The 27,959-nt window shown below is 42.0% G+C and overlaps 1 protein-coding gene across 1 annotated transcript in view; it reads right to left on the bottom strand.

Moving 5' to 3' along the window:
* SPTAN1 (spectrin alpha, non-erythrocytic 1) overlaps positions 1-27,959 on the bottom strand; it is a gene marked incomplete in the record, with an annotated part of 2,849,969 nt that overhangs the window by 602,589 nt on the left and 2,219,421 nt on the right. Inside the window, 2 exon segments of the mRNA XM_044058813.1 lie at positions 1,101-1,163; positions 1,766-1,783. Of these exon segments, the coding sequence (XP_043914748.1) occupies positions 1,101-1,163; positions 1,766-1,783 (81 nt within the window).

The following is a 27,959-nucleotide window of genomic DNA, read 5'->3' as shown; positions in this document are numbered from 1 at the left end:
ACAGAAACTGAAAGTCGACTGCGTGAAAACCTTCCAAGAAACATAAGCACACACAGAGCGCTCTTTTTCACGGCAACAAGTGATAAGGAAAGAAGCTGATAAGAATTATGCTTTATGCAAATTCTATCACATATGAATGACAGCTGCACATAAAGGGAGTTAAGGGAAATGAAAGTTGCATGTTCTAAAATAAGAATTTCAACATGTACAGCCTGCTGAACTGAACACTTCTTCAATGTAACTGTTGCTACTAGTCACCCACCAAAGGAACATAATGACCTGGCAGGTGGACTTGAAGAAATACAAATCACATTTAATGGGTTCTTTAAACATGAAACTGGACCCCCAGCCCCAGAAAAGCTTTGAGTGATGCAGTGGCCAACAGAGAAGGGATATGGTCCAAACTTAATTAAAAACAAAGTAGGGTATTGCAGTATAGATTTCATGAAACTTCTGTTGCTGTACAGTTGTGTTTTACTACCCTGTAAAAAGGGTGAATCATTAAATAGCAGCCAAAAGCTATAAAGAATAACTTTCCCCAAAAATATGGAGTACATATAAGAGAAACATCACAACTTAATATGAGGTCATCTGTACCAAACACAATTCATTTTTGCAATACAACTGTTTTGGTTACTCTCAGTTTGAAGTGGACATGAATAAAATCATTCCATTCTTCTCTTGCAACATTAGCTGCCTCACTGAGACTCATACAATAACGGGCATGTTACTGACTTCTTACATGAAGCTTCTCTGAACCATGTACACAAGGACCATACCTACTCTTGGCTCAAATTGGCAAGTGTCCGGAAGCACCTTAACAAAGAAAACTCTCAAAGTTATGGTGAAAATAAACATGGAGGGTTACGATGGTGCAAGTTAGGATGTGTGTACACAGCAGCCTGCTGGAAAGCCATTCTTCCATCAGTGACTCCATCAATGTGTACTAACCTTAAGAGGAAATCAAGCAGATTAAAACAAGCTTACAGCAGTGGTAGTTAGTACTAAAAATAAGCAAGCCCAGGATGTTAAAATCTCTATAAAGTGCACTTCAAAAAGCTCCAAAAACAGTGAGAAAAGCAACAGAAAAAAACTGCAACCTTCCAGAAAGATCGTCCCCAACTTCATACTGAAATACACGAATGACACGGCGATAAGCTATGCTATTCAGAGAAAAGAAAGGAGATCAAAACCCAAAAACCCAAGGATATTAAAAGTGAGAAAAAAGAAAAAAATAAGTATGATAATGCATATACAAAATAGATTATGTATTAGTACTCTGAATAATTTTAAAAAATAGAACAAGTCCAAGTAGTAAAGGTCTAGCAGAGTTCTAACTTTGGGAAGTTTCACTACTTTGGAAGAAGCATAGCTTCTTAAGGTTTACTCCAGTCCTACTTGCAGTGGGGAATGGAGATACAGAAGACTTATGAATAAGCCTCTAAGAAGAGTACATTTTTAAACAAACACAAGAACACTGTGTATAACTTCTTAAAACACTGTCATCTCAGTTACTAGGCCAATTCAGAACACATTCCTTCTGAATTCTCCCCACTGTAGCACCAAGTTCCTCGTGCCTTCAAATACTAAGTGCACTATCTGTTACTTAACTTTATTTAGCCAAAGCTGCACTTTACGACTTAGAATTCTGGGCTCTGCTACAAGACAGACTGTCTGAATATGGGACAAGCAATATCTTTGCAAAACGTTTTTTTTTTGAAAGATAAATAAAACAGCAAACAAAGAAATAAAATGCAATATTAACCCATCCAGAAGATACGTCCTGAAGACAGGTGCGTCCAAGAATCAGGCAGCAGGAAAAAGCAACAAAGACAAAAACAAAAAGGAAATGAACAAAAGTTAATTCACAGTCATGCACATCATATATATGGAACTATACAATAACAATTTAGAAGCGTTTTAATCTTTGAGATGCACATTTACTTTTCTTAATTCTTACAGTAACAGGGAAAATGCTTCCAACAGATCTGTAACTCAGTCCAAAACTACCTCAAATCTGAAATGTAAAAAAACATTAATCACTTCTAAACAACAGCTTTAAAGTGTAAGGCACATGCTTTTAGTATCACTGAAAATGGTAAATTAAGTAGATGCATACTGTAGCATCTGACTTTACGAAAGTACCTCACTAAGCACACTAGTGGGGATGGATTTCAGCAACTGCCACTGTCATACTGAAGGCTTATCCAAACAGTGGGGACAAAAGTCTTCCTCTTCTCACATCAGAAAAAGAAACTTATGAAAACAAAGAGAAGTGAGGACCTCAAGACAGACCCTAAACTGCTGAGAACAGACAAATTATGCTAATACATACTATAGGAAAGCTAGTTCTGCTACACCTAAGGCAACTTAAGATCCTTACGGATGAATTAATAGACAATGCAATTTTCTGCAGAAATGTCTTCCATCCATAAGGGGAGATATGAAAAAGATTCCATAGTAGTCTTCTCAGGGTTGACAGCCTTTCTTTTAAAGTCCCACCTCTGGAAGATGTTATCACAAGGCCATTAAAAATGAAGGTTTTGATCACACCATTCTCAGACCATTAAGAGAAATAATAAATCAAAGAAGGGAGGACGCTGACATTTAGTACCATAACCACAGGGACTATATGTCAACATCCAAACACAAAACCCAGAAAGACAACATGAAATATAGCACAAACCCACAAAGAAAACATAAAGGGTCTTGCAAAATTATTCAGTCATAAGGATGCATTATCCCCATTCTTAACTCATCAGCTGATTTACAAGGGAAACCTCCCTTGGCAAGTAAATGTTTGGGTCTACCCTTTCCTGCAATGATAGTTCTGCACTTTTCCCCTTAGAAGCTTTTACACTCTTGGGAGACCCTGACCACCTATTGCAAAGCACACTGTAATGTTATTTTTCAACTGCATCAGCCCACCAATTAGACACCAACCAATGAGTGCACACTTCCTTCAAAATACAAAATTACACTGAAGACTTCACACCTACATTAACAAGTGAAATACTGGTATACAATTGGAACAGCTTCCAGTGAATTTCAATAGACATGGACAGATAAGCTGTCCACACACACATGGATAGTGTGTGGGTAATATGGGACCTACCAAGAAAGGCAGTCTTGTAAATCAATTGATAAATAATGCATCTGCTATACTTATCAGATACCTTTCCTATCTATGAAGGAGTTAAATCTTAAGCAAATAATACACAAGTGAAAAGAGCTAAAAGACAGCTAAAAGGCTGAGGATCAGTAAAGTAACTAAAGGAGGAATCATAGGCTCATAGAAGGTTACTAAGCTAACAGTTCTAGAGCCATTACAAGCCTAGTGTATTTATCCTTAAATGCTCCAATTGTTGGTGGTTAGGTGAGTTAAGTTCACATAGACAAGGGTCTATGGTAGGTAATAAAGACTTCTGTCCAAAAGGGACATGAGCGCCAACCCAGGAGTGAATTTGCGGTCACCAGTCCACTGACCTACAATGCATTTGAAGAGGGTCAGGGAGGGGCTTTGTTTCATGTGAACTAGAAGCTTGTTCCAGAGAAGTGGCAGTCTCTGGGAGATGTACTTCTGTCTCCAGCATGACCTGATCATGTCATAGGCTAGGTTAAGATCCCTGGAGCGAGCGACCCTCATTCATTTTGATTTACGAATGAGTAACATTTCCATCAAGGCTAGGTCACCCCACAGTAACCTGTGGGAGACAGAATACAGTGACAGAGCTCAACAGTCTTTCCGTACAAGGCTCATTTTGTTGTTGTGACTTTTGGCTTTTCCCGGTTAGGGGTCGCCACAGCGGAACTCCAGTCCGCTAATGATTGGCAGTTGATTTTTATGTACCGAGTTGCCAGCCCTGACACACAACCTTCAACGAAGGCACGCCCATGCACGCATGTCTCCACGCAGAAGACGCTCTGAGTCTCGAACTGGAGAACGTCTTACTGTGAGGCGACAACGCTACTGCAGCACCACCACCGCATTTCACAAGGCTCATTTTGTGTAACCTGTAAGTTCCTGGTGCGAAACCTCTGTGGTCTTTCCAGTTGTTGCAGGTGTCTGGTGAGGTACATGCAAAAGGGAACACTATACTTGATTACTGGCCTGATGAGGGCAGAGTATAATGGAAGTATAACATCCTTGCATCTAGATGCAATGCCTTTACTTATAAGATGTGCCACACTGAAGGATTTCGCATCTAGATACAATGCCTTTACTTTTAAGATGTGCCACACTGAAGGATTTCCTTACTACTGTGGATATGTGGTGGTCAAAGTACAGGTTGCTATCAACTTGTGTACCCAGATCATATACCACTAGGTTTACAATTAACTGGGTGCTGTCTTTAATGTAATTAGCAGGTATGTCAGCTTTCCCAAATGGAATAATAATGCATTTTTTTGCACTTAGCTTTAATCAGTGGCTTTGTCACCAATCATTTACCTGTGTTAACTCTGTCTGCAGTATATTAACATTGTTGGAGACTCAATGATTGCTCCCAATTTGCAATAGCCAGCGAACTTGGGTTAGCCACAGGCATTCCCACATTGCCTCGATTTCTAAGAAATAAATTCCAAACAGTGAGAGGCGCAGCACAGAAAGTACAGTTTTGTACCTACCATAAATGTAGATGTTCGAGTGCTAATACAGCTGCAGTCATCACAGATGGGTTCTCCTGCCGTCAGGCAGGTCCTCAGTCGGCCGAATTCCAAAGTCTAGGTCCAGCGTCGGTTGTCGTCGCCTCCTCCCTGACGTCAGTGCGACAGGGGTATAAAAGAACCAGCCAACGCCATTTTCTTCAGTGTTTCTTGCCCCAGATGTCAGGTGCCCCCAGAAGGAAGGCAATATATAATTTTATATATATAATAATGCAATGCAATATAATCAAAAAAGAGTAGTTGCAAGCAAATACATCATAAAGGAATAACCCAATCAGGTTGTATTAGGAGGTGTTAGCCACTAGGCCTGTCCCAAGAGGGGAAGGAGGGAGGGAAACCTGGACTGCAGCTGTATTAGCACTCTAACATCTACATTTATGGTAGGTACAAAACTGTACTATGCTCATCGTGCATACAGCTGCAGTCATCACAGATGGGTAGAATCCCAAAGCTACGCACAGGGTGGTAGGCACTAGGTGGAACTGGTAGGAGCCAGAATGCCCTGCAACACTGCAGTGGCAAAGCCTGCTCTAGTTTTGGAATATAAAGGTAGGTGGTAGTGTTTAGTGAAGGTATGCACAGAACTCCAAGTGGCTGCCTCCAAAATATCTTTGTTAGGAACTCCTCTGAGGAAGGCTGCAGAGGTAGCTGTGGCCCTTGTGGAGTGGGATCTGATGCCTGCAGGTACAGATTTACCATGAAAAGAGTAACAAAAACGTATGCAGTGGCCTATCCATTTTGAAATGGTCTGTTTGGAAATTGGCTTCCCTTGAGCTCCTACAGCATAGGACACAAAGAGCTGTTCTGATTTTCTGAAAGGCTTTGTTCTGTCCAAATAGTAACACAGCTGTCTATGGATGTCTAAGGAATGTAGCAGCCTTTCCCCTTTGTTTTGAGGGTTAGGGTAAAAGGTAGGTAAGTGTATGGCCTGGTTTAAAGCTACCCTGGATACCACCTTAGGCATAAATGACGGGTTGGTTCGTAGGGAAACCCTGTCCTGATGGAAGATGATAAAGGGCTGCAGAGCCATGAGGGCTTGTAGTTCCGAGACCCTACGAGCTGAGGTAATAGCCAGAAGGAAAGCTGTTTTCCAGGATAAGTATTGCAAATCTGTTGAGGCAGCTGGCTCAAAAGGAGGCAAGGTTAATTTTTCTAGAATATAATTAAGATCCCAAGCCGGGATTGGTTGTTTCCTTGGAGGTCTTATATTCTTAGCCCCTCTGAGGAACTGTCTTAAAAGTGGATGAGAGAATAAAGGTGGATCAGTGTTGTATTCTGCAGAAATGGCTGAGGCATGGATTTTGATGGAAAAGAATGAAAGTCCACTGCTTAGCAGCTCAGCTAGATACTGTAATATTTGAGGCAAATTCAGTTTTCCAGGATCCTAGCCCTTTTTCTCATTCCAAGCGCAAAACCGTTTCCATTTTGCGGAGTAAGCTTTTCTAGTAGACGGCCTTCTGGCCTCCAAAATGACATCCTGCACCTCCTTGGAGAGTAGGGTCTGTTGTGATGTTAAGGAATCTTCCATGCGGCCAGTTTGAGTGTTTTCAGCTGACTGTGAAGAGTTTTGTAGCTGTGCTGAGTCAGAAAAAGAGGCATTAGAGGTAGGGTCCAAGGAGGAGAATTGTCTTGGCCAGTCTGGAGCAATCAGTATCATCTTTGGTCTGTCTGCTCTTGCTTTCAAAAGCACCTTGGGCATTAGAGGAAGAGGTGGGAAGGTGTAAACTGTCAGTGCTGTCCAACTGAAAAAGTGCGTCCACTCTCCAGGCCTTTGGATGAAATGTCCTTGAGCAGAATTTTGTTAATTGTTGATTTTTGTGGGAGGCAAAGAGATCTATGTTTGGCCTTCCCCACGCTTGGATTATCTCTGTAAAAACTTGAGGATGCAACTTCCATTCGTGTGGATCTGTCATATTTCTGCTTAGATTGTCTGCCAGTGTATTTTCCCTGCCTGGCAAGTACTGTGCTTGAAGTTCGATTTGCAACTCCAGGGCCATGTTCCAAAGTGACATGGCCAGCCTGCAAAGGGGGTATGAATGTGTTCCTCCTTGTTTATGTACCACATTACTGTGGTGTTGTCTGTTCTTATCAATAGTTGACCTGGATGCAGAAGGTCTTTGAAAGCTATAATAGCATTTATCACTGCTAGCATCTCCTTTTGATTGATGTGAAGGTGCTTTTCCTTTTGGGACCATTTGCCCTGAATGCACCAGTCTGTCATGTGTGCCCCCCAGGCGCAGTCTGAGGCGTCTGTTTTGATTACTTGATTTGCTTGAGGCTTGCAGAATGGTAGACCTGTGTTTGTTTAGCATGCTTGAGCCCACCATAGAAATTCCTTTTGCAAACATGGAATTAGTGGTATTATTATTTCCAAACTGTGGCTGTGTTGAGACCATAGGTTTTTTAGGTACCATTGAAGTTTCCTCATATGCAACTTTGCACATGGGATTAGTAGAATGCAAGATGCCATGAATCCCAGAGCCTGCAGGATTTTCCTTGCAGTTAGCCTGGTACAATTTGCTAGTGTCTTGAAGTATAGAGTTAGTTGCCCCTGTTTTTCTGGCGTAAGATAGGCCATCTGGGTGTTTGCGTCCAAGTTGGCACCCAGGAAAATTAATTTTCTGAGATGGCGTTAGCCTGGATTTCTCTTTGTTGACTGTGTATCCCAGAGAATTCAATAACCTTGTTACATAAGCCAGATGTTCCAGAAGTATGTGTTTGCTGTCCGCTTGGATCAGGCAGTCGTCCAAATAAGGGTATATTTGTATCCCTTGTAGTCTGCAGTAGGCAATTACTGATGCCAGGCATTTTGTGAATACCCTGGGCGCAGTAGATAAGCCAAAGGGCAATGCAGACAATTGATAGTGGATTGAACCTGCAAGAAATCTGAGGTATCTTCTGCAGCTTTGTCTGATTGGGACATGCAGGTATGCCTCCTTGAGGTCCAATGTTACCAGCCAAGACTCCTTGCCCAGCATGGGAAGAAGCTGCTGTAAAGTGAGCATCTTGAATTTTGGTACGAGTAGAAATGTGTTTAGGATGGATAAGTCCAAAATGGGTCTCCAATCTGTTCCCTTCCTTGGTACCAGGAATAGTCTGGAATAAAAACCTTGACCTTGTTCGTGAGTAGGTACCTCTTGAATAGCTTTCATGCCCATGAGCTTTGAAATTTGTATTTGAGCCTCTGCCCTTTGTGTGGCAGGTTTGGCATGCCTCTCATTTCTGGAAGGGTGCGAAAATGAAATCTGTAGCCTCTGTTTATAATGTCCAGGATCCATTTGTCTTTTGTGACAATATGCCAATTTTTTGAAAATAATGCCAGCTTTCCTCCTAAGGGTGCTGCCATTTGAGCCTTGCTTGGCATGCAAAGGGGAAAGTCATTGGGTTTGTTTCCTGTATTGCTGTGAACTATCTTCGCCACCTCTTGGTGTTGGAGTTTGCCATTGTCTGCCTCTGTACGATCCTTGAGATTGTCCTCTGCCCCTTGGGCGCCTGTATCTACCTCTTTGGGGCCTGTCCGAGGCTGGAAAGGACCAATTTTTTGAAGGCCAATTTCTACTAAAACGTGGTGGTTGTACCTGTAGAAAATCTTTAACACTTTGCATAGATTTAGCTTTTTCTTCCATTTTCCTTAGTACCTCCTCAGCATTAGCACCAAATAATACATCCTTTTGTAGAGGAGCACCTAGTAATTTAGCTTTGACATGATCAGGCAAGGTTTGTTCCCTAAGCCAGGCATGTCTACGTATGACTGATCCTGTAACAGCAGCTCTACTTGAGGCCTCTAGCGCATCATAACCACATTGTAAGGTGTGCTTACCTACTTGTTCTGCACTATGCATCATATCCTGCAACTCCTTCAAATCTGGTTGTTCAGGTTGTGACATTTTATTTTTTAATTGTGATAACAGAAACTGTTGATATTTAAGCATATGGAACTGACAGTTTAAGGCCCTCATGGCTAGGGTAGCCGAGGTATATATTTTTTTCCCCACATTTCTAAGGATCTAGAATCTCTCTCGGAAGATAATGGATTCTTAGCAGTAGAGGCCTTCATTCCCTTGGGGCCCTGAGAAATGGTTTCTGGGTCAGCAGTATGACTTTTGTAAAGAAATTGGTGTGAGTTAGGAACTCTGTAGTACCTATCAGGCTTGACTGGGGCTGGAGGCAGGGAATCCGGATTAAGGCAGGCCTCCGAGTAAACATCATCAAGTATGTCCAAGACAGGAGGTATTCGCCAGAGGTCTGTGCTGAGGTAGCAAAAGAAATTCCCTAAGCCTTTTCTTGGAATCTGAATAATCTTGGCCTTCCCAGTGGAAGTGTTCCCTCAAGGTATGCAAGGTATCCCCGAATGAGAAATCCTCTGGGGGGGATACAGAAGGAATGGACTCCTCTGCATCGGAATCTTCAAAAGGGGAGTAAGAATGTTCCTCCTCATCAGAATGCTCTGAAATAATGGAGCCCTGATCAGAAGAGGGTGATTCTTCCTCCACTCTGGGTCTCTTGTCTGGTGGGGGTTGGGAACCCCTGATAAGAGTAATTAAATCCTCAGCCATTTTAAGCATCTGCTTTTAAGGCATGGGGCCTGGAGATGGGCCCTGTGCAACAGGTCTCTTGGAGTGCATGGCTGATTTAGACTTAGTAAAGGCCTTGATGGAAAAGGAAGAGGAAGGTCTGAAGACACCATGGGTGGAGGTAGACCTGTCCACATTATGAGGCTCAACACTAACAGTGGCTTCGGTAGCTGTAGTCAGGGTGTGGGCCGAGGAACCTGCGGCCTCGGTTACAGAGGACACCGCCAGAGAAGGGTCGTCGGTAGTCAGGGGCTGCGTAGGCGCCTCGCTGAGAACCGGACCACGTGTAGTCGGTTTTGGCGTGGTGTCAGTGGAGGCCGCGGATCTCGCGTGTTGGTCCTTGTCCTTGCGTTTTTTGGACAAAATAGGAGTCGGAGTCTCCGATGACATTATATAATTAAAAGCTTTCCCAAAAAAGTGCTGGGCGAACTCCGCCCGACGCTTAATAGTGCGTTTATTGAAAGTAGCACAAAAGCGACAGCCCGAGACGTCGTGGTCTGGGCCTAAACAAGGTATACAGAGGGAATGGAAATCCTTATGCGGTATATGCTTCCCACAAGAAATACAATTGTTAACTGTCTGACATCGGTCTGAGGCAAGAAAAGTTTCCCCAATGGGGTACTTAGCTTTAAAGAAGACTTCGGTTACCAAATTTTCGTAATTTCAGGAGCTGGCCGACTGGCACTTGCGAACTGCTTCTGCTTCGGGCACCGCGCGGCAAAAAAGACTGAAGAAAATGGCGTCGGCTGGTTCTTTTATACCCCTGTCGCACTGACGTCAGGGAGGAGGCGACGACAACCGACGCCGGACCTAGACTTTGGAATCCGGCCGACCGAGGACCCGCCTGACGGCAGGAGAACCCATCTGTGATGACTGCAGCTGTATGCACGATGAACATCCCTGTGTACACCACTGGTGACTGGTCTTTTGTTAGAGATGAAGCCACCCACTTTTACAGTATGCGTCCTGTCGGTGAGCCAGCTGGCTACCCATCTGGTAATGCAGGGGTTAATTCCTAAATGGGAGATTTTCTCTATGATATCTGAGTGGGGATTGTGTCAAATGCCTTGGCTAGGTCAAGACAGGTGGTATGCACTGTCCTTCGTCCAGGGCCTTGGTAACTTTCTCAAAGTCGTGAAGCATGTTTAACAGGCATGAGCCACCTTTTAATGAATCTGTTCTGGGTTGGGTTCAGAGAATTTGGAGATTACCTTTGTCCTTGTTAATAAGGTCCATAATAATTCCTTCCATGACCCTTCAGATGAGGCTAGTCAAGCTTATGGGCCTGTAATTCCCAGGGTCAGCTGATGGTCCCACCTTGTGCAGAAGGATTACTGTTGCTGTCCTCCATTCCGCCGGAGCTTAGCTAGTTTTGCAGGCTTTGGTTAAATAGGGATCCAAGTGTGTCTGCTATGTAGCTGTTTAAAAGGCAACCTGGGATGTTACCTGGTCCCAATGATGCAGATTTTGGCCTTGGAGAGAGCCGAGATGACCTACTCTCTTGAAATAACAGACTGAGGAATGGTGGCAGGTATACTTTTGAGGGATGACTGGAGGGGGGCAGGGGGTGAAATTTGCTCCAAATTTGTCAGCTAGCAGGTTGGCTATTGCCTCCATTTGAGTATGGGTGGTGCCATCCACAACCAGTTCAGCTCATAGCTGGGCATTCCCATTTAGATTTCAAACACAGTTAAAGACTGCCTTGTGATTACACTTAGCCAGAGGCTAATTCTACTTTGTAATTAGCTTTGGAGGACCTGACAAGGCCTCTAACTTGTGGACCTGACAAGACCTCTAACTTGTGTGTTTAAGCTAGAGAAGGATTTCTTCCTCTGTTGAGACAGATCCCTCTTGTTCTTGGACATTAGTTTCTTTCTCGTTTTATAGCCTGTTTATACTAGGGGGTCCACAAGGGTGGCTTGTTTTTTTCAGCAATTCCAGTCAGGTACAGCAGATTCTATACAACTGTTTAAATAGTTACACAGGGCATTAATGTACACCTCTGCAAAGCAGTCTATGTTACCTGTGTTCAAGGTGTTCAAGGGGGCTTTGAAACTTCTTATACCATCACTTAGTCGGAGATAATTTGTCTTTGAAAAATTCTTAACTGTTTCTGTGCTTGATGAGGTATCTAGTCTTATAATTACATCGAACAAGACTGATTTATGGTTCGCGCTTACCAGGGAGGACATTACAGGGCTGGGGGATGGAATGCTCTACCATGTTAGTGAGTACCATGTCCAGGACATTCGAGCCTCTTGTGCATGTGCTGACTAGCTGTTCCAGAGCACTTGCACTGACAAACTCAAAGAACCTCTGAGCCAACACGTTTGTGGTCATGTATGTTTCCCAGTTGATGGTAGGACAATTAAAATCACCCATGAGTAAGGTGTTAGGCTGCATGGGAAGAGACTCCAGTTAAGTCCAGGTATATGGTTATGCTTTTCCTGTTTCATGGAGGGGGACCTACAGCTAGCTATGATGTGGTAGGGGGGCTTTTGCCTATAGCCATTTCACATTTGTTAACCAAGGTATTCCAACTGGGCACAAAGGCACCCTTTTAGAGGAGGCAGAGGAAGAAAAGTTCCTGTACATGCAGTACTATCAAAATATTTTCAGTTATATAATATCAACAACGTCAAGCAGAATGCAATTAAAAATGTACAATGTCAAGATAGATTAGACAGTAACTATACAAACAGCAGTAAGCCTTCTTATACTAATACTCAACAATATAGTTAAAAAATTGTGCAATAAGATAGATATCACAATACAGAATATGGAGTTATTTACAAAGAGCGGACAGCAAGAGGTTTATTTTGAGATATAAATGAAATGAGTGGTAAAAGAGTTGAGAGGCATTGGCAGAAGGTGGGGTGGGTGAAGACAAGAGTGACAGTTGGTAATAATAGTAGAGGAGAGCGGATGTATAGTAGAAGAGTAAGCAGAAAATCAGAGGTGCTATACTTATCCTGGAGAAGTACAGCTACAGAGCGAGGATGTCGAGAGGGTGTTTTCTTAGATGGGTTGTGAATGCTTGCTGGTTTTCAAGAAGCCTGAGAGCATGTGGGAGGGCATTCCATTGAAGAGACAGTTTGAGTATAAGGAGGATCCCAATGAATTTTGGGCTTTAGGGACTTGAGGACGAGCTTGTCTTTACAGTGAAGAGATTTGGAAGGGTGGTAGTGTTGAAGCATGCTTTTAACTGCCACACACACTATTATGGTAGTATACCAGCGTATGAGCTAGTTGTGGCAGACTATAGTGGAGATGTGGGAGTTCAGTCCAATTTAGTTAAGGGTAGAACAGTGGAGTTCTAAAGACTGATCTGCAACAAAGCGAGAGCCACTCTTATTTTAGCACTGTTCTAGCTTTGTGTGTGTGGACATTTTCAAGTTAGGAAAGAGTGGGAAGGCATACAGTAAGGTAGGCAGGAAGTAGGCTTTAGCTATGGTTTCTCTGTCTGCTGGGTAGCATTTTGTTGTATGTAAGAGGCCAACATTTTTTAAATAGTTTGGAAGTGCAGGCCAAATTTCAAATTGTCATCAATTGTGACTCCTATAATTTTTGTGACAGGGACCTGTTTAATCATAGTATTATTTAACAGTTTCCTATCAACGCCCTGCCACACTGTGAGATTCCTACATCCCACATGTCAAAATGTAAAAAAACTTCATTATCAGGTGTCCAAGCCTGTCTTCCCATTCTGGACTCATTGTAATGTTTGTTCCAGAGTCCAGAGCAGTTCGAAGTTTTGGGGCTCAGTATTTTGTTTTGGTATGCCTGTACTTGGTATTCCCACTTTTGGAGAATAGTTTCAGGCACTGATAGACTCAACCACCTGTGTGGTGGGTTACTGACAGAAAATCTTATTTAATGAAGTGATTTTGACAAGAGTTTTCCTTTGGAAGAATGTTTGAGGGGAGAAAAGCAGCATTATGTTAAGGAGGAGTTGTGAGTCATCTACCCAGAACTCTATGAATGTAAAGGATTCCAGAGTAATTTCTTGAAGCATATGTATGTTAGAGGTTAAGCCAATGAGTGTAGTCATCTGCATATTGCACAAGAGTGATGTGCTTGGAAGCAGTGTGTTGATCGTTTATAAATATGTTAAACAGAAAGGGTCCAAGTATGGAAACTTGTGGCACTCCTACAGTAATGGGTACAAATGAGGAGTACTCTTGTTGCCATCTGACTGCCTGGAATCTACCCATTATGTAGCTGTTAAACCAGGATATGGATGAGGGAGAACAGACTTACGCAGAAGAGTTTTAGTAATAGTTTATGGTGAGAGATGGTGTTCAGTGCTTTGGACAGGTCTAGGTATAAGGAACAGACTAGATTTCAGGTATTTCTGTTTTTATTAATAGCAGCAGCAAAGTGAAGCAGGGCAGTAATCATGCTATGGTTGGAATTAAAACATATTGTGAGGGAGAGAGAGAGAGAGAGAGAATTGTTTATGGTAAATTATCACAGTAATGGGGAATGGATACACTTTTCTAATCTTTTAGATAGTGCTGACAGGATGGCAACTGGTCTGAATTCAGGAGTAATCAGCAGAGAGGCCTCCTTTACGAAAAGGAAATCTGTGCACCTTCTTTCAAGTGGCTGGCACATGTGATTCTAGAATGAATCTGTTTATTACTACAGATATTGGATATGACAGAGCCTCAGCTGCAATTTTTAGAAATTCAAGAAGGCTGAATGCAGCTGAGCTTGTAATTTTAGTTTTAGAAGATATTGCTTATGGTGGAGGCAGTGAAAGGTTTGAGTGGGAAGTGAGCTTCCATGGGGTTTTGTTGGTGGTGAGCTGGCTTGATGGTGGGGTTGTCTTTGATAGGTGAGGCTACAGCCTGAAGGAAGTATTTGTTAAAGTTATTAGCAACTGTTGATGAAGTGTCTTCTGGGAGGAAATGGGTCATTGACTTTGGTCTAAATTTTTCTCCCTCAGTAATTCCTCATACTATCTCAAAACAAGCAGCCTGAAGACCTCTGAAAGAGGCAACTAGTCAGCTAAGAAGGGCATAGTATGATGTGATAAGAACGCCCCCTCGGTTCTAGAGCGTTTCCCATGGGATGTGTAGAAAAGCAGAAGACAATCGGGTGAGGGAGATTTAGGACAGACAGGAAGAAGGTAAGAGGAAGCGAGGGCGTCCAGCAAAGAGGTGGATGGATTGTGTGAAAGAAGATCTGCGACAGTCAGGCATGAGTGTTGAAGAAGGCAGGAGAGTGGCACTGAACCGAGAGAGTTGGCGACAGTTAATACGATACCCCGACCCCATGTAAATGGGAAAAAGGGGGATGATGATGATGAGTAACTGAAGGAGAAAGAATGATTAAAAATAAAAGTATGGAGGGGAAGGAGGGTGGGAAGGAATACTTCAACAGTGATCCGTATGACATCTACTGTTATGGTAAGTTCTTGCACAACTGTACTATGTCCTGACCAAAACCACTGTTGCAGTATTCCCAACACATGGATGAGTCCCAGAGCTAAAGGGAAAGTACAGTTGGTTCAAAGGCAGTAAATCTGTCCAAGAGGCCAGATAGGACTGACTCAGCGAATGCAGCTCTAGACCTTGGAAAGGTATCTATCCTGAAGTGTTTAGTGAAAGCATGTACAGATGACCACGTGGCAGCCTGTAGTACGTATATGGCATCCACTCCTTTGTATAAAGCTCCAGAGGCTGCTACTGCTACGTTAAAATGAACTCAAGGGCAAAAGAGCAAAGACTTTCCATGTCAAGATTAACACAATAAGATGGTCTTAGAGATCCAGTTTACAACAGTGTGCTTGGATACCAGTCGGCCTAATTTAGAGCCCACAAAATAAACAGATGATCAGATTTTCAAATAGATTTTGTTGTGTCCAAAAAGAATCATTCCTGTCTGTGAATGTCCAGAGAAAGCAGTATCCTTTCTTCTCAATTGTGAGAGTTGGGAAAAAGGTAGGTAGGTTTATGGCCCAATTAAGAGAATGCTTGTTCACTACTTTAGGCATGAATGAAGGATTACTCCTGATGGTCACCCTGTCTTTGTGTAAGTAAGAAAGGGAGGAATGGCCATGAGTGTCTAATGCTCTGAAATTCTCCTAGCTGAAGTGATGGCCACAGGTAGGAAAGCTATCCAAGTGCAGAAATTGAGATATGCTAATGTAGCCTGTTCAAAAGGAGGTAAGCTTCTCCAGCACAAAGTTGAGATCCCAAGTAGGGGTAACTGGCTTTCTAATTGGTCTAAGATGCAGGATCCCTTTAAAGAATAACCTGAAGTCAGATCTGGACATAAGTGAGAGAGTGAGATATAAGCATAATCATGCAGAGACAGACGACAGGTTGGCTTTGATAGAAGAGTAGACCAGACCTGTATGCAAGAGTTCACACTGATATTCACACAGATATTTATGAAGGTACTTCTCTCATTCGTTGGGGTCCTGTCCACTCTCTGGCACAAACAGGAAAACTTCTTCCATGTGGCTATGTAAGATTTTCGAGTGGTGGGTCTCCTGGTTTCTTGCAGAGCCTTAATATATTGTCTGTAAAAATCAGAACCCTATCATCCACAGAGTTAGGTTTAGGGATGACACATTGGGATGAAGAACTAACTCTTTTCTGTTGTGTGATGACATCCACTTTGTGTGGCAGTCCGAAGTACTTGTTCTTGGCAAAAAGAAAAAGAGGGAACCAAATGCTGTCTTGGCCAAAAAAGGTATTACCAAGAGTTTCAGTTTTTTCTTTTTTGGTATTCTTTTGAAATCTTGAAATAAGGGTTAGTGGAGGGAAGGTAAAGGAAAAAACTTCCCTGTCCACCGAAAAGTTAAAGCATCTGTCCTCCTGTCCAAGTGGGAAGGGTCCCTGATGCAAACTAGGGGAAGCTATTTGAAAGCTGGTTGCTCTTTGAAGCAAAATGATCTGAGGGGTCCCCCAATGGTGAAGGATGCCCTGGAAAACCTAAAGAGCTTGGATGAGGGCCATCATTTTCTTCATGTTGATGAGGTCTTTTAATAGCATTCGCTGCCATCTACACTGTACTCACTTGGTGCCTGTACAAGCCCCCCATGCCTTGTTCAACGCATATGTATGCATTTCCTGAACTAGGGCTGTAACAGTGAAGGGAAGCAGTTGGTTGAGTTTCACCTCATCCTTCAACCATACGAGTTACCATCTGAGAGATGGCAAAAGGGGAATCACAGTGTCCAGAAAGTGAAAATGCTCAGACCAAACTGTCTTCAGGTGCCATTGGATTTTCCTCATATACAGTCTGGCTAGGGGAGCAGTGGCTGGGATAGTAGCCACCATGAACCCCAGCGCCCTTACGATCTCTGTTGCTAAACACTGGCTGAGGGATACAAGGTTGTGGAAGTAGTTTATAAGGCTCTGCACCTTCTATTGAATTAAGTAGGCATGCATTCTTTGTGTCCAGCCTGCACCAGAAAAACTAAGCACTGAGATAGCTGCTGGGAGGATTTTTTGAAGTTGATCACAAACCCCAACTAAGACTGGAGGAGGAGGGTGAGCAGGAGATGCTGTTGGAGAATTTGCGGTGAAGTAGCTTGGATTAACTGTCGAAGTAGGGAAAAGGAGGTTGAAGATAGTTAGAGATTTGTCCCCAAAGGGAAGACTCCCAAATGAGGCACTCTTCTATGGAGTTTCTTTCTGGGAGCCTTCCTGTGATCCTGGCAAGGCCTAGAGTTTCTTCTGGTGGGGTTATTCCTCCGGTACCTAGGTACAGAGGTTAATAGAAGCTGCCTGCAGACCTCCATGGTTTTACACTGCTCTTGAAGGATTTTAAAAAGGTTGGCAGCTTGGGGGCCAAACAAGAGATATCCTTGTCTACAGGGGAGTCCACTATTTCTGTTTTCATGTGGACAAGAACAGGCTGGTTATGTAAGCATCCATATCTGCAGATTACAAAGCCTATAGTAGCTGCTGTGGATGAGGCCTCTACAGCAACATAACTGCATTTAATCCTGTGTTTGGTCACTTGTGTAGCCTGAACAAGTAACATTTCTTCTTTAGAATCAGTATCCCGTATATCCACCATTACCTTATTTAAAAAAAATTGAGATTAGATATCAAGTATATGGTCATCTGGGTTTGGTAATTAGTAGCCTTGAATGCCAGAGTAGAGGTATAGTAGAGGTATAAACCTTTTTACCCAACTATCCATAGCCCTGCTATCCTTGTCTGAATGAGGACACCGGCACTAGGAAGGAGTTTAGAAAGCTTCTCACATGAGAGGAAAACTGTAGAAGGGACCACCACAGGATGTGTAAACAGAAAAGAATAGTTGTGTAAAATCTTACCATAATCATAGATGTCTTTCTCTTCCATGTTGCAGTATTCTTACTGTGCGATCCTCTTCCTCAGACGACCCGAATGTCGGCTGTTGTGCAAAAGCTCAAGCCTGGTTCCTGCTATTGCATGGGATGTCACACGCAGGGCCATAAACCAGGGGCTTTAAATGTGATATCTGCACACACAGACCTCAGAAATGACTGCCCAGTCAAACAAGTCAAGGTAGTGCCAAATGACGTCCTCTAGAGAAGTGACATGTAACTGACTGCCCAGTGTGACCATAGTCTAGGTAGTGCTCAATGATGTCCTCTAGACCTGTGAATGTAATGAGGGGGGGTAGGTGGGAGGGAAGGAATACTGCAACATGGAAGAGAAGGACATTTATGGTTATGGTAAGATTTTACATAACTACTCAATGTCTTTCTATTCTCATGTTGCAGTATTGTTACTGTGGGAGAGTACCACAGCTTAAGAAACAGGAAGGAGTAGCAGATTCTAGGAATCCTTGCAGGATTGCTCTTGCAACTCCTGCTCTGGAAATATGGTCCAGTTCGTAGTGTTTGGTGAAGGTATGTACGGAGGACTAAGTGGCTGCCTCAAGGATGGAAGTTGAGTCCAGGCCTTTGAGGAAGGCCCCAGAGGAAGCTACAGCTCTTGTAAATTGAGCCCTGACCCAATGAGGCAATAGTTTTCCATGGTAGGAATAGCAGAAGCAGACAGTTTTCTTTATTCAGCAGGAGACAGTTTGTTTGGATACCACGTTGCCCAGGGCCCTGGGATGGAAAGACACAAACAGCTGGTTAGACTTCCTGATGGTCTTACTTTTGTTCAAACAGAACCTTAGTTGCCTGTGGATATCAAGGGAGTGTAGTATTCCTTCACTGCCATTTTTAGGAGAGGGAAAGAAGGTGGGTAAGTGAATTGACTGATTTATTGACCGCTCACTGACCACTTTTGGCATGAAGGAGGGGTTGGCACACAGGGTCACCTTATCTTTGTGGAAGATAGTGTATGGTGGGAATGCCACAAGTGCCTGTAATTCTGAAACCCTTCTGGTTGAGACAATGGCTACCAGTAGGACTGTTTTCCATGTGCACATCTGCATGGAGGCAGAGTTGGCTGGCTCGAATGGGGGAAGCGTAAATTTTTCTAGAACATAATTTGGGTCCAAGGAAGCAAGATATGCTTCTTTGGTGGCCTAATGTGCAGTAGCCCTTTTAGGAAAAGTTTAACATCCAATCTGGAGAGTAGAGGAGGATCCAGAGGTAAGCAGGCAGAGATAGCAGATAAGTGAACCTTCACTGAAGAATATGAAAGGTCTGATTTTATGAGCTCACACATATAGGCTAAGACAAAGGAAACATCCATTTCAAAGGTGTCCCTAATGCCTTTGAAGACACCATTTGGAGAAACTTTCCCATTTGGAAACATAGGATCTCCTGGTACTGGGTTCCCAGGCCTCCTGCAGGATTAGACAGCACGTCCACATTGTAGCGGTCTCTGAAGGGAATTAAAAGTTGATCACCCAAAGGGTTAGGCAAAGCATCTCTAGGTGTGGGTGTATGAGACATCCCCTTCTATTGTGTGAACAGGTCCTCCTTGTGAGGCAACTTGTGGCGACTGTCCTTGGCAAGAGTTTGAAGGGGGAACCAATGCTGCATTGGGCAATAGGGAATCACCAGCAAGATTTTTGGCATGTCTCTCCTGATTTTTAGGAGCAATTTCTGAATAAGAGGGAAGGGAGGGAAAACACACAGAAACAGTCCCTTCCACGAGTTAGTGAAGGCGTCCATTCTCCAAGCTACTGGAGAGGGATCCTTGGCAAAGAAGGTTTTCAACTGTCTGTTCTGAGGGGAGACAAATCTATTTGAGGTGTGCCCCATTGGTGAACAATGTCTAGGAATACATCTCTGTGCAACATCCACTAGTGATGCACAGAGAGAATGATCTCCTGACAGCATCCATCTGATGATTGTCCTGGGATGGAATTCAGACTGCCTGCAGTGATATGTTGTTCCGAGAGGCTAATTCCCAAACTTGCACTGCTAGCCTGCACAGCAGGTCAGACCTGGTCCCCCCATGTTTGTTGATGTACCACATTACAGTGGTGTTGTCTGTAAAGATTTGTAGGGGGCCTGGGTGCATGAGAGGGAGAAAGGCCTGCAGGGCAAGGTGGACTGCAGTCATCTTCCTTACACTAATATGCTTTCTCTGGAGGGATAGCTCCCATACGACTTGCACCTTGAGGCCATTCATGGCTGCTCCCCAGGCTAGATCTGAGGCATCTGTGTGCATTAGTTGTGTAGGCATGTGGGGTTGTAGGGGCAGGCCTGGGTTTTGTTGCACTTGCTGAATCCACCACATCAATTCTATCTTTAAGCATGGAAGAAATAGTATTGTAAAGTCCAGTGGGTGGCTGTGTAGAGACCACACATTCTTCAGGTACCACTAACTTTCTCATGTGTAACCTGGCTAGTGGCAGCATAAGAATGGTGGCTGCCACAAGACCTAGGAGATACAAGAATTGCCTGGCTAACAGATGGTTGACCAGTAGAAGGTCCTGGAAGTGGCTGACCAGGGAAGAAGGCCTTCATTAGATCGGTCCTTATCCTACATCCCCAGGAAGGTTTTGTACTGTGCTGGGGAGAGAGATAATTTTGTGAGGTTGAGTGTGAATTCCAACCTCTGGAACAGTGACATGGAGAATTGTAGGTGATTTCTGTGTCTCTCTTCCCCTTCTTCAAGGATGAGCATGTCTCGTTGAGGCAGGGGTAGATTTGGATGCCCTTGGTCCTGCAGTAGGCTACTGCTGGGGCTAGGCACTTTGCGAACACTCTTGGTGCAGTGGATAAACCAAAAAGCAAGGCAGTAAATTGAAAGTATGAACAGGTCCCATTAAAGCGTAGGAACTTCCTGTGGTTTGGGTGAATAGGGATGTGGAGGTAACCCTCATTAAAGTCCAAAGTGGCCATGAAAGCCTTGGGTGGCAATAGTAGAAGGTTTTGAAGGGATAGCATTCTGAAGGAAGGGACCTTGAGAAAGAGGTTTACGAAGGACAGATCCAGGATGGGCCTCCAAGGACCATCTTTTTTTTGGTACAAGGAATAGCCTGCAGTAGAATGATTTTCCTTCTTGGCCTGAGAGGGATGGGTTCTCTGGTCCCCTGAGAGAGAAGGCCTTGTATAACCTGTGGAACTGGTGTAGCTGGTTCTTGGGAGGGAAGGGGATGCCTAGTGGAAAGGGTTTTTCCTGCCAAGACATGAAGTATCATTTTTTTCACTATTGCCAGTACCCAATGGTTTGAAGTGAATTCTTTCCAGAGGGGGAGAAGTGAAAGAGACGGATGAGTGGGGAAGGTGGATGAGGCAGTCACTCACTGTTTCTGTCCTGAAAGGGCTGCCTGCTGGGGGTCAGAGAAGTGGCTCCCCTAGGGTAGGTTGGTTTCCTGGACCCTGGCTCTCCTGACAAAGGTCGTCTTTGCAGGGTAATTCCTATAAAATTTAGGTAGTGGGGAAACCAGTTAAGTGTTTCAGGTCCTGGGGTTCCTTACTCTTCTCCTGGAGGCTTTTAAACGGATGACCAGACTGTTTTCCAAACAAGAATTTATTATCCAGGGGTACGTTCAAAATTTTGGTCTTAATGTCTTCGGGCAGGGGCTGTAGACTAAGCCATGAATATTTGCGCAAAAAAAAAAAAAAGCTGATGCAGCAGATTTTGCAGAGGCCTCAGCTGCATCATAGCTGCACTTAACTGAGTGTCTGGCCACCAGAGAAGCCAGGGACAGCTTAGCTGATTTTGAGTCTTGTTTGGGGAGTCAGGCAACAAGGACAGTAAGGATGAAGTTAGAGTGGAAGAAGTATGCATCATCTTCCCCAGCCTGTCCATTAACTTGCTATCCTTGTCTGAAGGCAAGAGTGAGGAAAAAGAAATAAGTCTGGACTGCTTGTCAGGGGCTACTGCTACAATGGCAGGGTCCGCCAAAGGGGGCTTTACTAGGAATGCCTGTTCATCAGGGACCTTATAAAAACAAAAAACAAAGTAAACGGAAAACTAGTAAAAAGTAAAAGTAAGACGCCAACTGGATCCACGGAACAGTTCCTTTATTGGTAAAATACTACTGAGCGCAAAAGACGCTTTCACCCACTACCTCCGTGGGTTTCATCAGAGTTAAAAGTAAACTGGAGCAGTTATTTTTTATACATTTCTAATAAGGACAAAAACCAATCACATCTTTGTACAACTTTCAAAATTTGCATATTCAATTGGAAATAATTAAGTATTCAATTAATCCAACCAACGTTTGCATACAACTCTAACTTTTTGTATATATATAAAAACCTGTACTTTCCGTACCTTAAAATTCATATAAATTTTGTTAAATAAGTAATTACGCAACTGTATATATATATAAAAATGCCCAATGTGCAAAAATGCATAAAGATATAATGTGCAAATAACATTTAATGTACAAAACCATATTAAATATATATGTATTATTAAAAGAAAGTTTTAAGATAGTAATGATGTGCAAAAAAGTAATTCATCTATTTGACACAAAATGTCACAGAATGCTGTACAAAAGAAAACATGAAAATTCATTTAAAAAAACATATATTCTAACAAATAAATATATAAATATAAATAAATAAATTTTAACAGTTCCTTACATATAAAATACAATTAATCTGTAAATATGTTTAAAAATGCTTTTAGAAATTCAATTAATAAAGACAATCCTAAAAAAACTATATAATATATGATTTCATTTTTAAATAACTTGCAATGGATATGTATTCATTTAATCCTGGTTGTGTACAAGCATTAAGCCTCAGCTGCCATAAACATTCTTTTGTTTCCAGCAGTGTATTCAAGTCCCCTTCATTGTTACAATTTGTGTCTGGTACCCTATCTATAACAAAAAATAAAAACCTCTTGAAACATTTACATTTTGTACTATGTATATATAGGGAACTCGTAACCTTCTTATTTTTAATATCTCTATTGTGTTCTACAATTCTTTCCCTGAGCTTCCTTTTAGTTTTCCCTATATAAAATGAGGAACATGACAGGCATGTAGCTAAGTATACAACTAATTTGGTGTTACAATTCACATTTCCTGGACATCTTAGTGTCCTATTGTAACCATGCAGTATGACGTATGGCCCGTCATTAATAAATCGACAGCTTTTACAAAAACCACACTTTCTCATTAAAGAGTTCTTGAATAAACTTTGACTTTCAAAATAGTCTTTCAAGTTCCTTCCTCTACTAAAAACTATAGTTGGTACATTCCCTATATATTGTAGAATATCTGTTTGATTAACAAACACCTTTTCATAACATTCTTTGATAGTGTCCGTCAGGTGGTTAATGTTGTTACTATAAGGGACTAAAAAAGCCCCTACCTTCCCATCCTTGTTGCATTTATTCTCATTTTTGTTGAGGGTACCATGTATCAGTAATGGTTTATACACATCTTTCCTTTTATTACTCACCTCATATCTGATACTTTCAACTAAATTTTTTGGGTACCCTCTTTCCAAAAACATGTTTTCCAATTTTAGTAACTCATTAGTAAATTCTAAATCATCACTTATTATTCTTGATAACCTCACCATTTGCCCTTTTACTAAATTTCTTTTCTGAAAATAAGGGTGACAGCTATCGAAATGCAAATAAGAATTCGAAAAGGTTTTTTTACGATGTATTGTAGAATTTAACTTGTCATCACCTTTATAAATTTTCAAATCCAGATATTCACAACTCTCCTCTTCCATTTTATATGTAAATTTTAAAAATGTAGTGCTACATTCTAAGTAATACATAAAGTTGTTGAATTCCTCTCTATTTCCTTTCCAAAATATTAATATATCGTCAAGAAACCTTAAATATAAAACTATTTTTGACCAATACGTACTTTCAAATATTTTCTCTTTTTCCCACATAGCCAACACCAAATTCGCATACATGGGGGCGCATCTAGCCCCCATTGCTACACCTGCACATTGTTGGTAATATTCTCCTTCATGCTGGAAGAAATTATTTTTCAATACCAATTCCATCAAGTCAACAAGAAGTTTTCGTTTTACTGTATGAAAGTTACCAAACACCTCCAAACTGTTCTCAAATAATTCCAAACCTTCAGTCAAAGGAATTACCGAGAATAGGTTAACAATGTCTATTGTCACTAAAAATACTTCGTTCAAATTTTCATTTCTGTAACTGTGAAGCAATTCTAGGCAATGCCATGAGTCCTTTAAAATGTGCTTAATACTGACTACTATTTCCTTACAATTTGTGTCCACATAATGAGCTATAGCCTCCATTTTTGACTGCTTAGCAGAAACTATGGGCCTAAAAGGGGGGTTAGAAACATTTTTATGTATTTTAGGTATACCAAAAATTGATGGCGTCAACGGATGTTCAACTGAAAGGTATTCAAATTCTGCTTTGGTTATAAATCCCTCTACCAGTAAATCATATAATTGCCAATCAACTTTTGTGTATGCCTTAGTTAAATCATACCTTGCCACTCTCTTGTAGGTGGTCTCATCACTTAACATAATGCTCATCTTGTTATTATAATCCATTTTAGTCATCAGGACCACCCCTCCCCCTTTATCTGGTTTCATGATTCTCATTTTATCCGAAATACTCAGCTCATTTAAACAAAACCTTTCTGCTTCAGTCAAATTGTCCTTGTGGAAATTCCTTTCCTTCCAAGTTTTCCTTAACTGCACTTCACAAAACATTTCAAATAAGTGAACAATAGGGTTGTTAGGTGGAATAAATGTACTTGACTTCCTTAAGGTAATATTTTTAGTATCCCTATCAATCGTACTATCAAATCTATTCTTAAAATAAATTCTGAGGTTCAAACTTGCATTTTTGCACATTGGGCATTTTTATATATATATACAGTTGCGTAATTACTTATTTAACAAAATTTATATGAATTTTAAGGTACGGAAAGTACAGGTTTTTATATATATACAAAAAGTTAGAGTTGTATGCAAACGTTGGTTGGATTAATTGAATACTTAATTATTTCCAATTGAATATGCAAATTTTGAAAGTTGTACAAAGATGTGATTGGTTTTTGTCCTTATTAGAAATGTATAAAAAATAACTGCTCCAGTTTACTTTTAACTCTGATGAAACCCACGGAGGTAGTGGGTGAAAGCGTCTTTTGCGCTCAGTAGTATTTTACCAATAAAGGAACTGTTCCGTGGATCCAGTTGGCGTCTTACTTTTACCTTATAAAAACAGTCAGGTCTCTTGGGAGCTGGAGGTTGTGAATCATGAGTCTTTGAGGCTGATGCAAATGCATCCAGGCATGCTGGAATCACAGGAGAAATATAGCTGATGGGGAGGGTGATTCCACCTGGAGCAACTCAAAATACCTTTTCTGAATTTCAGTCATCTGAGCAGTATCCCATTTAAATTACTCCCTCATTTTAGTAATAGTTTCTCCAAAAGTACTATCCTCGGGGGTGGGGTCTCCCTCAATGGAGTCCTCCTCTGGGGAGTAGTATTCCAAGGGAGAAGCTATTTGAGAGGAGTAAGTAACTCCTTCATCAGAAGAGGAGGAGGAGGCTTATCTCTCCTGGGGGAAGGTAGGAGGGATACAAGTAGCTGAGGTGAGCCTGGGGTTTAGCACAGGCAATATGGTTACTGTGGATGCTGAGGGCCTAAGGGCCATGAAGGCTGGCAGCAAGGACTGGGAAAAGGACCGCCAGACTGGTTGTTCCTCATAAGGAGCAAATAAATATTTAGTTTTTTTTTTTTTTTTTTTTTTTTTTTTTTTAGAGAAGTTAATCTGGTAAAAGCTGAGGGCCTAGATTCAGGGGTCTGGCCTATGGGTGAGGTTTCCGATTCTTGGATCGTAGATGGGCGTCCAGTGGAGCCTGGTTCCCCCTAGACATGGGTGGTAACAGACATCTGAATAACCTCTGAGGACGTGCCTACAAGTACTTCGGAAGCGGCTTCCTCGAGGGTAGTCGCTGAAGATGCCGTTTCGAGCAGGCGTGCCTTAACCCCTATATCAGCAGGTCGAGGGGTGTCAGATGCTGGAGGAGCAGAAGTGGTAGGCCTAGAAACTTTGGCCTTCTTTTTCGACGGCAGACACCACTTCCATTCATAAAGCTATCATTTTTAACCTTTGGTTCTCTAGGTATAAATTGAGGACTGATAGACAACTTTTTGGGGAAAGTACGACTGGCAGATGCTACACGTGGTAAGGTAGTCTTCCCGACCTAAACAGAACAAAGGTCATGGGAGTCTTTGTGCAGAATTTGACATCTGCATCTACATTAACCCTTCCTAGCAGACATCGGCTAAGGAAAAGCAACAACCAAAGCACAAGCAATAAAGTACAGTTGTGTACACTTACCATAACTGTAGATGTTCGAGTGCATTCACTGTTGCAGTCATTACATTTGGGTAATCTGCTGGCAGGGTGCCCTCAGTCGGCCTGATTAACAAAGTCTTGGGTCCTGCGTTGGTTGCTGTCTCTTCTTCCATGATGTCAAGTCGTCAGGGGTATAAAACATACAGCCGACACCATTACATCAGTTTTTCTTGCCCCAGATGTAAGGTGCCCCCTAAATGGGGGGCAAAATATATATATATATATATATATATATATATATATATATACACATATATATATATATATATATATATATATATATATATATATATATATATATATATATATATACACATATATATATATATATATATATATATATATATATATATATATACGTATGTATATATGTATGTATATATGTATATATACATATAATTTAACACACAAAAAACATACCTCCAAACAAAAAGCAAATGCACCAAAAAGGCTTTTAAGCATAGTAAAGAAAGGAGAAGTATAGTATGAGAAAAACAGGGGGCTGGTGGGTGGGTAACCAGGACTGCAACAGTGAATACACTCAAACATCTACATTTATGGTAAGTGTACACAACTGTACTATGTTCTTCATGTTTCACTGATGCAGTCATTACATCTGGGTAGATTCCCAAAGCTATGGTTGGGAGGAAGGAATTATACAGCATTAGGACCAGCTATAAGGCCCTGCAGGACAGCAGTGGCAAAGCCAGCTCTGGATTTAGAGAAGGAAAGTAAATGGTAATGTTTGGTGAACGTATGAACTGAGCTCCAGGTAGCAGCTTCTAGAATATGTTTCTGGTAGGAACACCACTGAGAAAGGCTGTAGAAGTAGATGCAGCCCTGGTGGAATGAGATCTGATCCCCTGGGGGATAGTTTTACCATGGTGCATATAGCAGAAATGAATACAATGGCTTATCCATTTGGAAATAGTCTGCTTTGAAATAGCCTTTCCCTCTGCCCCTGCAGCAAATGTCACCAGTAGTTGTTCAGATTTTCTTAGAGATTTTGTCCTGTTTAAGTAAAATCTAAGTTGTCTGTGTACAACCAATGAATGTAGAATCTGCTCCCCCTTGTTCTGTGGATTGGGAAAGAAAGTTAGCAAATTAATGGTCTCATTAACAGCCACACTGGATACCACCTTAGGCATGAAGGATGGATTGGTCCTGAGAGACACTCTGTCCGCATGAAAAATAATGAAAGGATCCACAGCCATAAGATCCTGTAATTCAGAAATCCTTCTACCTGAAGTGACTGCTAAAAGGAAAGCTGTTTTCCAGGAGAGAAAGTTTAGGTCTTCAGTAGCAGCTGGCTCGAAAGGAGGGAGAGTGAGTTTTTCCAATACAAAATTGAGGTCCCAGGCAGGGGTTGGAGCTCTACTGGGAGGTCTTAAGTTTTTGGCCCCTCTGAGATACTGCTTTAGCAGAGGATGAGAGAAGAGGGGTGGTTCTGTGTTGTAATGAGCTGAAATGGCAGAGGCATGGATTTTTATGGAAGAAAAAGACAGTCATCTCAGTTACGTACTGTAAAATCTGAGGAATATTAGGCACTGCTCTGCTTATTCCTTGTAATTGGTTCCAGGCACAGAATCTTTTCCATTTGTCAGCATAAGATTTTCTAATACTAGGCCTTCTCGCCTACAAAATTATATCCATCATAGGTTTGCTGAGGGATGCTAAGGGTGAATTTAGGTGATTAGCCATGCTTCAAGATTCAAAGTTTGGAGCTGAGAGTGCAGAACTTGGTTGTTCTGCTGAGACAGTAAGTAAGGTGTCTGAGGCAGGTGCCACGGTGGAAGGTGTGACACATTGTGCAGGAGTGGATACCAGTGTTGGTGAGGTCAGTCTGGGGCAATCAGAATCATGTTTGGTTTGTCCTGTCTGACTTTTAGTAGAACTTTGGAGAGCAGAGGCAGAGGGGGAAAAGCATAAACTGACAGGTTTTTTCCAGCTGAATGATAGAGCATACACTTTCCAAGCTTTTTTATGATGAGTTCTTGTGCAGAATTTGTCCAACTG

The sequence above is a fragment of the Protopterus annectens genome, chromosome 16.part0, assembly GCF_019279795.1.
Source record: "Protopterus annectens isolate FY-2018-M chromosome 16.part0, PAN1.0, whole genome shotgun sequence".
Classification (NCBI taxonomy): domain Eukaryota; kingdom Metazoa; phylum Chordata; order Ceratodontiformes; family Protopteridae; genus Protopterus; species Protopterus annectens.
The sequence above is the reverse complement of the archived record's forward strand: the minus strand, read 5'-3'. Positions and strand labels throughout refer to the sequence as shown.